This window comes from Natator depressus, chromosome 25 (assembly GCF_965152275.1).
Source record: "Natator depressus isolate rNatDep1 chromosome 25, rNatDep2.hap1, whole genome shotgun sequence".
Lineage (NCBI taxonomy): Eukaryota > Metazoa > Chordata > Testudines > Cheloniidae > Natator > Natator depressus.
In genome coordinates this window covers 11238866-11250866 of record NC_134258.1, presented here as the reverse complement: position 1 = coordinate 11250866, position 12001 = coordinate 11238866, and the positions used below count along the sequence as shown (strand labels likewise).

Here is a 12001-nt window from a genome sequence, read left to right as displayed (position 1 = left end):
ATCCAGCCAGAGCAACAGTATGTGTGTGCATGTAACGAGGCCCTACATGTTGGGTGTTAGTAACATGGTTATTTGGCTAGTGTGCCAGTTGTTTCTTTGTGCTATTACTGTTGTGTAAAGGGCAAAGTACACAACTGCCTGTGTTGAGAGGGTGTCATGCAACATCCAATAAGCAGCCTTGATCCCTGGTGAGCCGGAGGCCCCCAAGCACCAGGCTTCTGTTGACTCCAGAACCCTGATGGCTGCTCACCTGCGGCGCGCTCTGCACCTCCACTGGGACTGAGCGGGCTGCATCAGGAATGCACGGCAGTCGGGCTTTGCCCTGGAGGTGGCTGGGATGGGCAGCTGGTGAGATGGAGGTTTGTTTATGTACCTGTCCAGCTCCAAGTTCAGAGCCACCAGACCCCCTGGATGCCCCCCACATCTCTTGGTGTGTAACTCAGACATGGATCTGCCTTGGTCTGGGGAAGCAAAGTTTGGGAGATGTTTGCCATTTCTTTAAGTCCATCCAGCATCCATCTTAGTTCCTCTCCTTGCCATCTCCAGAGGCATCAAGGCCCCCAGGGAGAGCCCACAACTGGGCACGACCGTTTTCCAATGAACCTGGCAGAGCCTGCAGCTGGGTTTTTATTTTGCTCTGTTGAACTTTGCCATCAGTTTGAAAGTTTCCCCCTCCCTGGCAGATACTACAAACCAGCAAGGCTCAACTGGGATTCCCATCCCGCTCCCATGCAAAACCACCACAGACCCCCAGTCCACCAGGTTCTCTTTTCTTTGAATGGCTCCTGGCACTAGAACCCGCACAATGAGGCTGTGAAACTTACGGCCACAAGATACTGACGAGGTCAAGAGCGAGGGGCTATAAACCCCCCTGCTTCAAGAGGTAAACCAACCTCTAACCCAGGGGTCGGCAGCCTTTCAGAAGTGGGGTGCCAAGTCGTCATGTATTCACTTTAATTTAAGGTTTCGCGTGCCAGTGATGTATTTTAATGTTTTTTAGAGGGTCTCTCTATAAGTCTCTATATTATATAACTAAACTATTGTCGTATGTAAAGTAAACAAGGTTTTCAAAATGTTTAAGAAGCGTCATTTAAAAATTAAATCAAAATGCTGATCTTATGCTGCCAGTCCGCTCAGCCCGCTGCCGGCCTGGGGTTCCATTCACCTAGGCCGGCAGCAGGCTGAGCGGGGCTGGTGGCCGGGACCCCAGACCAGCAGTGGGTTGAGCAGCTCAGCCCGCTGCCGGTCTGGGGTTCTACCTGCTGGCTCCTGCCAGCCGGGGTCCCAGCTGCTGGCCCCTCTCAGCCCGCTGCCAGTCTGGGATCCCGGCCCTGCCCACACAGAGTGGGTACCTACCTTCTCCTTGGTTCTAGCCATTCTCTTCCTCTCTGTCTGCACTGAGCTGAGGGTGGGAGTGCACGGAGTACAGGGCTGGGGGTGAAGGAGCAGGCTGGGGGTCGGGGTGCAGGGTCTGGCCAGGAGCTAGAATGAGGGAGGGGGCTCAGGGTTGGGCAGAAGGTTTGGGTGTGGAGTACTTACCTGGGCAGCTCCCATTTGGTGCAAGGGGTGCAGGTGGGAATGTGGGGGGTGCAAGAGTCAGGACAGGGGGCTGTGGGTGTGTGAGGAGGGTGCAGGAGTCAGGGCAGAGGGCTGGGGGCATGTGAGGGGGGTGCAGGAGTCAGAGCATGGGGTTTGGGGGGGCTGGGTATGTGTGGGGGGTACTGGAGTCAAGGCGGATGTGGTGGGGGGGTGCAGGGGTCAAGACAGAGGGCTGGGAGTGTGTGGGGGGTGCAGGGGTCAGGGCAGAGGGCTGGGGGTGTAGGCTGGGGTCATGGGGGTGCTCCCAGACCCCTGCCCAGAGCGGCTCAAGGCAGGTGGCTGGAGGGGATATGCCCTGATTCCACCCGCTCCTCCCCTCCCTCGCAAGGGCCATCAGCTGATGGGGGCAGGAAGGGAGGGGAGGAGGGGCAGGACCCCAGCAGGCTGGAAGAGGTGGGGGAGGGGGAGAGGAGGAGGGGCAGGAACCCAGCACGCTGGGGGAAGAGGCAGGGGAGGGGGGACCTTGTCTGCCCTGCAGCAGCAGCCGGCAGGACCAAGCTTTTTCACCCTGCCCCCGCGGCGGGGGGGTGGAGAAGAGTGGGCCGGGGCAGGCAGGATTTTTAATGGCAGGCTGCTGCCTGCCGGGGTCCCGGACTGGGTTCGGCAGCGGGCTGAGCAGGGCCGGCGGCTGGGACCCGGCAGGCAACAGCGTGCCATTAAAAATCGGCTCACGTGCCGTCTTTGGCACATGTGCCACAGGTTGCCGACCCCTGCTCTATATGATGGCAATTAGAAAAGATGACTCCATAACTTCCTACTGTATAGATCTTACAACTTCCTCTGAAGCAACCAGTGCTGGCCACTGGTCAGAAATAGGATGTTCTGATCCAATCTGGTGATTCCCATCTGTATCAATAAGCGGGGAAACTTGCAGCCTTCCCTTCAGAAAAGGAGACTTCCTATGAGCGTTGAAGCCAAATTCATCCCTGGTGTAGCTGCTGCCTGGAAGTCAGTGAAGCTACACTAGGGATCTGCCTCCCAGTGGATGGGTTGGGGCAGGTGAGCATGGCTGAGAGCTGCAGGGAGTGCCGTGAGGACATGGGAAGGGTCTCTCCACCAGCCAGAAGGCAAGGCCCGCAGCCAGGGACAGCAGTAGAAAGCTTTGGAGGAGCCCCTGCTTTGGAAGGGAATTAGGAGGCCTGCAGGAGGGATGGCTCCTGAAGGAAGTAGCCTGGGCAGGCTGGCGTTGAAAGGAATTGGGACTCGTGCTTGCTCAGGGGTCCAGTGAGGGGGGGGAGGAAGCGGTACCCTCCCCCACCCCGTCTCCTCTTGCCCTGTGCAAATGAACCCGTGAGGCCAGGACTGGACTGGAAGGGGAACGGCAGCTTGGTGAGGGAGGCATGTTGCGTGGCCCCAAGCGACCAGCGTGAGGTTGCTGGACGTCTGCCTTGTTTGGTTGGCCTTTTGTTTAGCCCCCACTATCCAACAGTGTGTAGGGAGGTTGGGGGGGAGCGGAGGGAAGGGACTCTAGTTTGCCCAGAGGGGCTAAATCACAGAGCAGCATGAGAATCTCACATCCAAAAGCAGGAGAGTGAAATGCCACCAGAACATGAGACAGTGAGTTAACCATGTGGGGAAACTGAGGAAGGGCTAGGTCTGATGTGGGATGAGGAAAGATCCTGTTACACTCTCCTCTCCCCCTTGAATCCCCCCAGTTCAACCCCCAGTGTGTCACATCTGTGCAACCCTGACTACTCTGGTGACCCGCAGTTATAATCAGTTCCTTTTTATTGCAATATTTGTGCTCACTATTAACAGCCACAGTGGTTCAGGTTTGCTCCGGATCTGGCTTGCGCTGAGGAGGACAGAGTTGACAAGATGCCACCTGAAATCCAGCCTTGAGCCCCATCCTGTAGGGTGACCAACCTCTTCCCCTTCCCACCCCCTTGCAAACCGCCCCTTTGGCAGGCCAGACAGGAGAGCTGGGCCAGGTGGTTTCCAGGAGCAGCCTTTGTGTTGGTAGAAGGAGTCAGTCTTCCAGCTGGTTCACGGTGTCTCCTCCCCTCTCCGGGATGCTGCTTGCAGGGGAGTGCTGCACTGAGCTTATATGATTGCGAGGAGAGCTGAAAGCAGGTGGGGGAGGCAGCCATATAAGCTCCCGTTGTCCGGTTATATTGACATTTGCAGTGTCCGAGTGCTCTCTGCCATGCTAGCAGCTAGCCCTGCCCTGGGGAATAGCGTGGAGTCTGCTGTGTGCCCCTGCGGGGGCCAGGCAGCCGGTCCCTTCCAATCCAGGGCCGACCTGTCCGCCTTCAGTTTGTTGAAGCCATGACTCTCTCGATCCAGCCGATGTAGGGCGGGATGCGGGTGTAGATTCCGGGCTTCTTGTAGTTCCCACAGACCCGAGAGCCAGCAGCCACCACCCCTTCGGCGATCCCATTGCAAACAAGCGGCCCGCCGGAATCCCCCTGGAGAACCAAGTCACAGGATCAGCCTCAGGCTGGAGGTCACTTTGCCACATGCCCCAGGTGGCACTGGACCTCTTCCGCCCCCTTCTGGGCCAGCTCAGCAGCCAATGGCTAGCGCTGGGAGCCAGGCTGTCTGCCAGCCTTCCTCTCCCATCAGCCCCACGCTGGGCGTGGCTGCCCATCACCACCCTTCCCAGAAGGGTGTCTGTTACATACACCTCCCCCCCTTGCCTAAGATGGGGGGAGGGGGGAGAAGCTTACCCTGTGTCTCCCCATTATTTGTATTGCAGCAGCGCCCAGAGGCTCCGGCTGAGATCAAGGCCCTATCGTGCCAGGTGTTGCACAGACCTGTGACATGACAGACCCTGCCCCAAGGAACCTACAGGCTAAATAGACAAGGGACAGGAGGGGAAATGGAGACACAGAAGAGCAGAGTGGTCGGCCCAGGCACACATGGCAGAGACAGGAATAGATCCCAAAAGGAGATGGGACATTTATAGGGATGTCAGGAATATTCCAATTTAATAGGTCATCATTAATTATGATGAACCTCAGGCTTCAGGGCTTGAACTAATCCCTACCTATTAGATCAGGCTGAGACTGAATGTGGGGAGGGGGAACAGATTGTCCCACATCTGCCTACGGTGGAGTTCTTGCATGTTCCCCCGAAGCAACTGGTTCTGGGCTGGCCCCTGTTATCCCCTGGGCTAGATGGACCTGGCAAGTCCTTTGTACCGAACTAGCTTTTTCGGTTCCCAATTCTATTCTCTATCCACTAGGCGGTGTGGTCTCTTGAGCTATAACACAGTGCTTGGATCTAGCCACTGTTAGTACCTCCCCACCCTTCCACCCCTCGCTGAACGGCTCCATTCATTTTGGACAGAAAACAAGTTACATGGGGTTAAAAAAATAACCAAACTCCCCGCTCCAAGGTAGCAAGAGATGTATAACTTGCATGGCAGCTGCCTGCTGGGTAGCTTCCTGGAAGATAAGCTAGAAGTTTTATTAAGCACCTCTGCGTGTTTGCTCACATGCTGATAATTATCTTGCATTCAGCTTTGCAAAGAGTTCATGGGCGGGGAGGGCAGCTAGGTCAAAATGCTCCAACTTGTGCTGCCACTCCCACCTGTGGCAAGTGGGTGTCAAATGCTCTGGAGTGAGGGCGGGCGCATTCGACGCCCCCCCCTTGCACAGGTGGAATGGGCGAGGTGGGGCAGGACCTGATTCTAAGGGTTTGGCTACATGTGAAAATTAATCCAGGGTGTGAGTTTAAAACAGATTAACTCCATGGATGGTTGCGCTTATTCTGGAATGAGAGTGCCTCGTGCAGAATCACCTTAATCCACTGGTGCATTAGTTTAATCCACTGGATTAAACTAATTCAGAATAAAGGCACTGCTACCCTTGCAGATGTAGAGCGCTTTGAGTTTGTATTTTCCACTGCGTGCATCCGATGAAGTGAGCTGTAGCTCACGAAAGCTTATGCTCAAATAAATTGGTTAGTCTCTAAGGTGCCACAAGTCCTCCTGTTCTTTTTGAGTTAAACCAGCCTTCGGAGAGCTGCAAGCGCACTGGCTTGGCCATATTTGTGGCACTTGCAGTGGCATTGGGAGCAGTGCATTATGGGCAGCTATCCCAGCATGCAAGTGACTGCAAAGTGCTTTTCAAATGGGGGGGGGGTGGAGCATGACAGGGAGTGTGTTGTGTGTATGTGGGGGGAGAGAGAGTGGGTTTTTGGGTGGCTGAGAACATGTCAGCATGCTGTTTTGTAAGTTCAGACAGCAGCAGACCCCCCTCCCACCCCTCTCCCTCACACATACACTCACAGCATTCCACACTAATGGTTGCTTTGTCTCAGAGCAGATAATCAGCCGGCTGTCAGAAACTGAGCTTTCAAAGGGCATATCTGCATTCCTGCAGAGATTCAAAAACAATGACAAGAGTGGCCACTTGTCTTAAGGGGATTATGGGATGTTTCCAGTGGCTGATCAGAGCGCAGTAATGCAACACCTCGTTCACACTGGCTCCGCAGCACTCCAGCAGGGGCACAGCAAACGTTATTCCACTCGCCGAGGTGGAGTCAGAGCGCTCTACATGCCTTGCCAGTGTTGACGCGTAGTGAGCTAGTGAGCCCGGGGCTCCTTTATTGCGCTGTAACTCGCAAATATAGCCAAGCCCTAAGAGTGTCCACACATGGAGTTATCAGAAATAGTTTACTCTGTGATAGCTCCTTGTGTGGACAAGCCCTAAAAGCAGGGGGAAAGGATCCAGGCTTTTAGTTATTCCCTTTATTCGTGTATCCAAGTGAGGCTGTTTGGTGAAGTGGCTTCGGATATAAGAGCCAGGAGATCTAGGGAGAAATCCTGGTCCCATTTACTTCAGTGGTGATCCGGCCACTGATTTGCAGTGTGACCAGTGGTAAGTATCTGTGCCTCAGGTTCCTCATCTGTAAAATGGGGCTAATAAGAGTGACCCACCTCCGGGGAGCATTTTGAGATCTATGGGATTGTACATCTGCTCCATACAAACTAGGACTTTGCTTCCTCTCTCTTTCCAACAGCAAGGGGGTGACATTCAGGGCCTGATTCTGCTCTCTTACACAGGTGCAAATCAGGCCTGACTCCAGCGTAAGAGGAGAATGAGACCCCAGAGTTCTGCAGGGAGACAGCAAAGGACCCAGGACTCCAGAAGTTACATGCTTCTGTATTTACCCCAGGGGGCAGGAGGACAGGTAGGCTACCAGAATAATCACACACACACTCCTGCACAGATACCCACGCATACATACACCTGTTCGCACTGATACACCCAAGCGCATAGACACAGCTCTGACCCCCCGCCCCTCCCGGCAAGAGAGCTGAGCCGAGGGATTTCCCCCAGAGATAGATACCGGGCAGGTGTCCTTCTTCTTGGAGTCGGTGCACATCATCTTCTCCGTGATGGTGTTGTCGTGGTGGATCCTTAGGTTGCATTTCTCCCGGCTGATCACCGGACGCTCCACCTGCTGCAATTTGTCAGGCAGCTTCCCGCTGTGGCTCATTTTACCCCAGCCGGCCACCTCGCACATGGTGTCAGCTGGGACATCCCTGTCCTGCCTCTGGAAGGGCAGGATCTTCACATGCTCGTTGAGGAGCGCTTTCTCCTCTAGCTGATTTGGGAGGCAAAGAGGCAAGGGTCAGTCGGGGTGAGAGAGACAGACTCTGTATGTGTAACGCCGCCCCTGACTGGGCTCTCTGCAGGGATAAAACCTGGGACCTCTGGATCTTCCAGCAGGAGTCTCTCTACAGCTTGAGCTAAGAGGACCAGGAAGGGACTCACACCTGTACGGGGTGTGGCCACTAGAGGGGGACAGAGCTGCGCTACATTAGCACAGGTTACGGGGCGATCACCTGGGAAATACCTCCACTAGGGGTGACGGGACACAGGTGCCGACTTTCATTTTTCCAGGTGGGTGCTCCACCCCCGCTCTGCCCCAAGGCCACGCCCCCACTCCACCCCCACCCGAGGCCCCACCCTTGCTCTGCCTCTTCCTGCCCCCCGCTCCACCCACTTCCCCCAGCACCTTGGCGGGTGGCTAATGGGTGCTGAGCACCCACTATTTCCCCCGCCGTGGGGGCTCCAGCCTCAGAGCACCCACAGAGTTGGTGCCAATGCGACTGGAGTCCCTGCTGCAGCTGTGTGATTGCAGATGCTTTGTGGGGAGGGTTCTCCCTCCACTGGTGGGGAGAATGGGCCCATCTTTGCCGGTGCCTTGGGCTTCATCCTCCTCTCCCTTGCCATGGGGTGAATCGGGGTGACCCCAGCCAGGGCTGTCTGTGGGGTATCAAGCCTGTTGGATCTCAGCCCAGTCAAGCAAGACTGAGCTGTGAAATCAACAGGAGTTCAGTGCCTTTGAGGAGCTGGGCCTGGCCCGAAGCCCACAGGAGTCAGTAGGAGTTTGTTCCCCGCATTGACTCCACTGGGGTCTGGGAGGCGCCATGCCTGCCGCGGGGGATGGTGCCGGTGTGGGTCATGCGCACCTGGAGGAGAAGGAGGTCGTCGTCGTAGGTGTCTGTGCTGCTGCCGGGGTGGCCGATCTCCGCACGCACCCCATAAAGGCGCTTGTGCGGTTCTGGCTGCGAGAGAGAGTGGGCTCCCAGGAGGACCTGGAACGGCTTGCCGTGCCTGCAGTCGAGATGGAGACGGTAGCAGGAGGCGCTCTGCTCACCCACAGCACTGAGCTGCAAGACCTTTCCGCTCCCTCCCGGCTGTACAGTTCACCCCGATGGACAGCGATCGCCAGTAGTCAACCTCTGCCTTTCCCCAGTCAGCCCAGACTACCTTGCCTGTGGGCCCAGCCCCAGCTAGGAAGGAACATGTGCTCCTTGGGTGGCTGGATTCCCCTGTCTCGGTGCTTGTTGGGCCCTGGGCTTTCCCTTCATAGTGATCCTCAAACGATCCTAACCCGGGGCTGGAGCCATTGAAATCAACGACAAACCTCCACTGACTGCGATGGGAGTAAGATCTGGGCTGTGCTCATCACTCCAGAGACTCCTGTATCCCCTGAAATAACTACTGGGGTCTGTGGTAGAACCAGCTGACCCCAGCCTCCTTGCCCTGCTCTTCTCCCGCCCCATCAGACGTGAAGGCCAGTACTCACTTGTCTTCCAGGCAGTGAGCTGCACTCAGCACCCACTGCTCAGCGATCAGGAACCCGCCACACACATGCTTCCCATCCACCTGCAGGGAAGCCATGTAGGGTTTCAGGTGGGGAGGAGCTTCGTAGCCCCCGAGAATACGGCCCCTGGGGCGACCCACTGATGGGAAGAGAAATAGAACATTAGCCACTGAACCTGCTCAGCCCAGCCTTCCTTTCCTGTGGAGCGTCTCCCTGAGTATTAACGGGAGCTGGGTGAGCACATCCAGAGCAAGGCATCTAGCTAAAGGACGTATCGAGCCCTCATCCCCAAGGGGGTCTGAGCACCTTCTCTTCCGATGGATGAGAAACAAGAATTCTGTTTCGTGGACGGTTTGTGTTCTCCAGTGAGACCTTTAGAGGCCCACCTCAGAGCAGCCAGCTGGTTGGGGCGCTCCCCTGGGGTGGGAGAGAGACAGATTTGAGACCCTCCTCTGCCTGATTCAGTTCCAAGGGCGCGTTTGCCTTCAAACACAAGGAGGGGGAACTGCGGGGCAGACAGGCTGGACCTTCAGCAAGCGGTCAGATGTAACGCATCTGTATCGTCACATACGAGTCTCTCTTGCAACGGGCTGAGGTCGGTCCATGATGAGTCAGCTGGTTTCTATCACCTGCCCCCTGGCTTCACACTGCCTGTGCAAATAATTTTGCCTGGCCTCACAGTGCAGCCAGTTGGATTGTGTCTGCAGAGCTCGGCTGGCTGGTTGGACAATCATCGATTTTTTTTCCCTGGACCTTTGAAAATCTCTCTTCCCTTCAGCAACTTGAAGAAGAAGAAACTAAAAAGAAAGCCCCACGTACAAATCGTGAGATGCTTCCAGGTGTTTTGGATGAAGATTTTTCCGAATGTTCTGCAGCAGTGGATCGACTGCATGCTTGGGAGAATAGCAGGAGGCCTTAGTCAATATTCACCAATGGCCAGTACCTGCAATTGCAGGGAATCTGCCATGGGAAAGATCCTCACTTGATTCTAGTACATGATCCCAACTCAGCGACCTAGAAGAAGCTGAATAGTGCCCCCCAGTCCGCCGCATCTCAGTCCTTGGTATGGAGGAAACCTCAGCTGTAGATCCATCCAGCAACAGTCACCATGGTATCCTAATCCAAGTGGAGGCCATGTTGACTAGTGGCTAGCGCAATGGGCTGGGACTCAGGAGACGCAAGTTCTGCCACTGATCTGCTGGGTGACCATGGATAAGTCACTTCCCTTCTCTGTGCCTCAGTTTCCCCCTATGTAAAATGGGCCCTTCCTTTGGAAAGTGCTTTGAGATCCACAGATGAAAAGCACTTGGGATTATTATTATCATCCTACTTATGCCCCAAGATGCTTTTTGGTTTCCAGGAAATCAGGTTCTATTGTAGCAAAAAAAACAGGGCAAGCCAGTTGATTCCACACCCAAACTTTTCTGTTATCAGCTCCACCACCCTCATCTCTCCCCAGATGGGCAGGGTATTTAACCCTCCTTCCCCCACCCACTCACAGTTTTGCCCCAGCAGAAATAGGTTTTGTTCTAGGCCTCCCTCAGTTTACCCGCATTGTCTCAAACTGCCTCCCCTCTCCACCCTCTGCTCAGTGCAGGACTCCCTGGCCGAGTATCTCTGGCCTGTGCTATGCAGGAGGTCAGATGATTTCTTTTGGCCTGAAAAAACTAGCTGCAGCTGGCGCCCTCTGGGAGTTGTGTCCTGAGAAGCCGCCCTAGCTTATGGGTTTAGGCGTTTGGGAGATAGAGACTGATGAAGCTGCATTGTCTATAAGTTTGAGACAGGGTTCTAGTCCAGCTTCTGACCCGGATTCGCTGTGTGAGCTAGGCCAAAGCAGTCCACCTCTCTATGCCTCAGTTTCCCTGTCATGATGGGGGTCGTGAAGCAGAATTGTATATAGATAAGATTAGATAGAGTGTTAGTAAAGTGCTTTGAGATCCTCAGGTGGAAAGGGCTAGAGAAAGCAGTGAAATGTACTAGGTTTCCCTAGGCCTGCTGCTGAGGCTATAAAGTTAAAGCCCATGTATGTGGCAAGGAAACACAGATATAGAACTGCTTCACTTATTGTGTCAGTTCATAGCTAGGCATGCCCTGCGGTATCCACCTCACATGCAGTCCCGCGTCTCTGCCATGCACGGATGAGTCAGAAAAGAGAACAGGGAGTATGGGAAGGATCAAAGAACGGATGCACTCACCACACACCGAGATGCCCAGCAAAACAACCAGAGCTAGGAAGGGCGAAAGGTGACCCATGCTGGCTACAGAGATGCAGGCCGATCTGTCTCTAATTCAGGGGATGTGTCTTGTCCCGATAGAGACAGCTCTGCTGGGAGTGAGAGCAGAGACCTCCCTTTTATAACAGAGCTTTGGGGTGGGGGATGAAGGGGAAAAAAGGAGATTTCCAGGAAAGAGAGAGCTGGGAGGAAATTTGCAACAGCTGTTGAGCTCTCAGCCTGGAATAGCCTTTTGGTTGTAGCAGTGCCAGGGGCTAGGGAGAATCTCATGATTTCTCAACACAAACAGCCCAGGGAGGTCGCAGCCCATCCCAGCTGCTGAACCTGGCCTTCCTGGAAGGGGATTTCTGCATTGTTTGTTTGCTCTTCAAACCCAAAAGGGCAGGCACAGTTCATTCCCCAACTGCTCATGTTTGAAGAACAAACAATGCAAAAATCCCCTTCCCTGCCCGCCCTGTTTCTGCAAAACTGAATGGGCCATTGAGTGAACTTCCTCCTTAGCAAAGCTCCCTCCAGGATAAGCCAAGTCATTGGAGGAACTGCTGCAACCTGATTCCTCTCTCTGCCACCTGTGCTGGGGAGGAAGCCAGGACTTTGGTCTCCAGGGCTGCAAGCCAGCACCTGTTTTTGCCCCTGTTAAATTCAGTGGTGGGGTTATTGCACCCCTCTGATAGCCCTAGACATGGGGCAAGGCTGGGAGACAGAACTTTAGCCAAGGGAAGGGGGTTTAGGGGAGGCATTGTCTGAGATCTCAGGGAAGCTGCCCTGTGGCTAGTAGGGTAAGTGGCCAAGTGACACTGGTAAATAATCTGGAATGTAACTGGCCAGAAAGAAAGGTAAAGATCTGGTGTGAGTGAAAGGGAGAAAGTGTGTGTGTGTTCAGAATGTTTGTAAGAATACAGACATTGACATCGTGTTTTGGAGAATGTCACGATTTAGGGCCAGGTTCCCAAAGGGGTTTAGGAGCCTAAAATGAAGCTAGGTGCCCAGGCCTGCATCCTCACAGGTGGTTGGGCCCCTAGCACCCATTTATTTCAATGGAAATTAGGCATCTAAATACCTTTGACAATCTGGGCTCTAGTAACTTCCAATGGGAGTTAGGC

General features: G+C 54.7%; 1 protein-coding gene across 1 annotated transcript; it reads right to left on the bottom strand.

Annotated features, from left to right (window-relative positions):
• Positions 1-3358: 3358 nt before the first annotated feature.
• LOC141977662 (complement factor D-like) lies at positions 3359-11010 on the bottom strand. Its single transcript, XM_074939211.1, has 5 exons — positions 10860-11010; positions 8647-8803; positions 8027-8171; positions 6898-7155; positions 3359-4007 (listed from the first exon to the last, which is right to left on the bottom strand). Exons 1-5 carry the CDS (start codon positions 10915-10917, stop codon positions 3852-3854), a joined length of 774 nt encoding a protein of 257 aa, XP_074795312.1. The 5' UTR covers positions 10918-11010; the 3' UTR covers positions 3359-3851.
• Between the last annotated feature and the right edge of the window lie 991 nt (positions 11011-12001).

Coding starts and splice junctions, on each gene's coding strand:
- LOC141977662 (XM_074939211.1), bottom strand. CDS start 10,917: ATGGGTCACCTTTCGCCCTTCCTAGCTCTGGTTGTTTTGCTGGGCATC. Junction 8,804..10,859: donor GCTGGGCATCTCGGTGTGTG/GTGAGTGCATCC, acceptor TCTTCCCATCAG/TGGGTCGCCCCAGGGGCCGT. Junction 8,172..8,646: donor GCTCACTGCCTGGAAGACAA/GTGAGTACTGGC, acceptor TCTCGACTGCAG/GCACGGCAAGCCGTTCCAGG.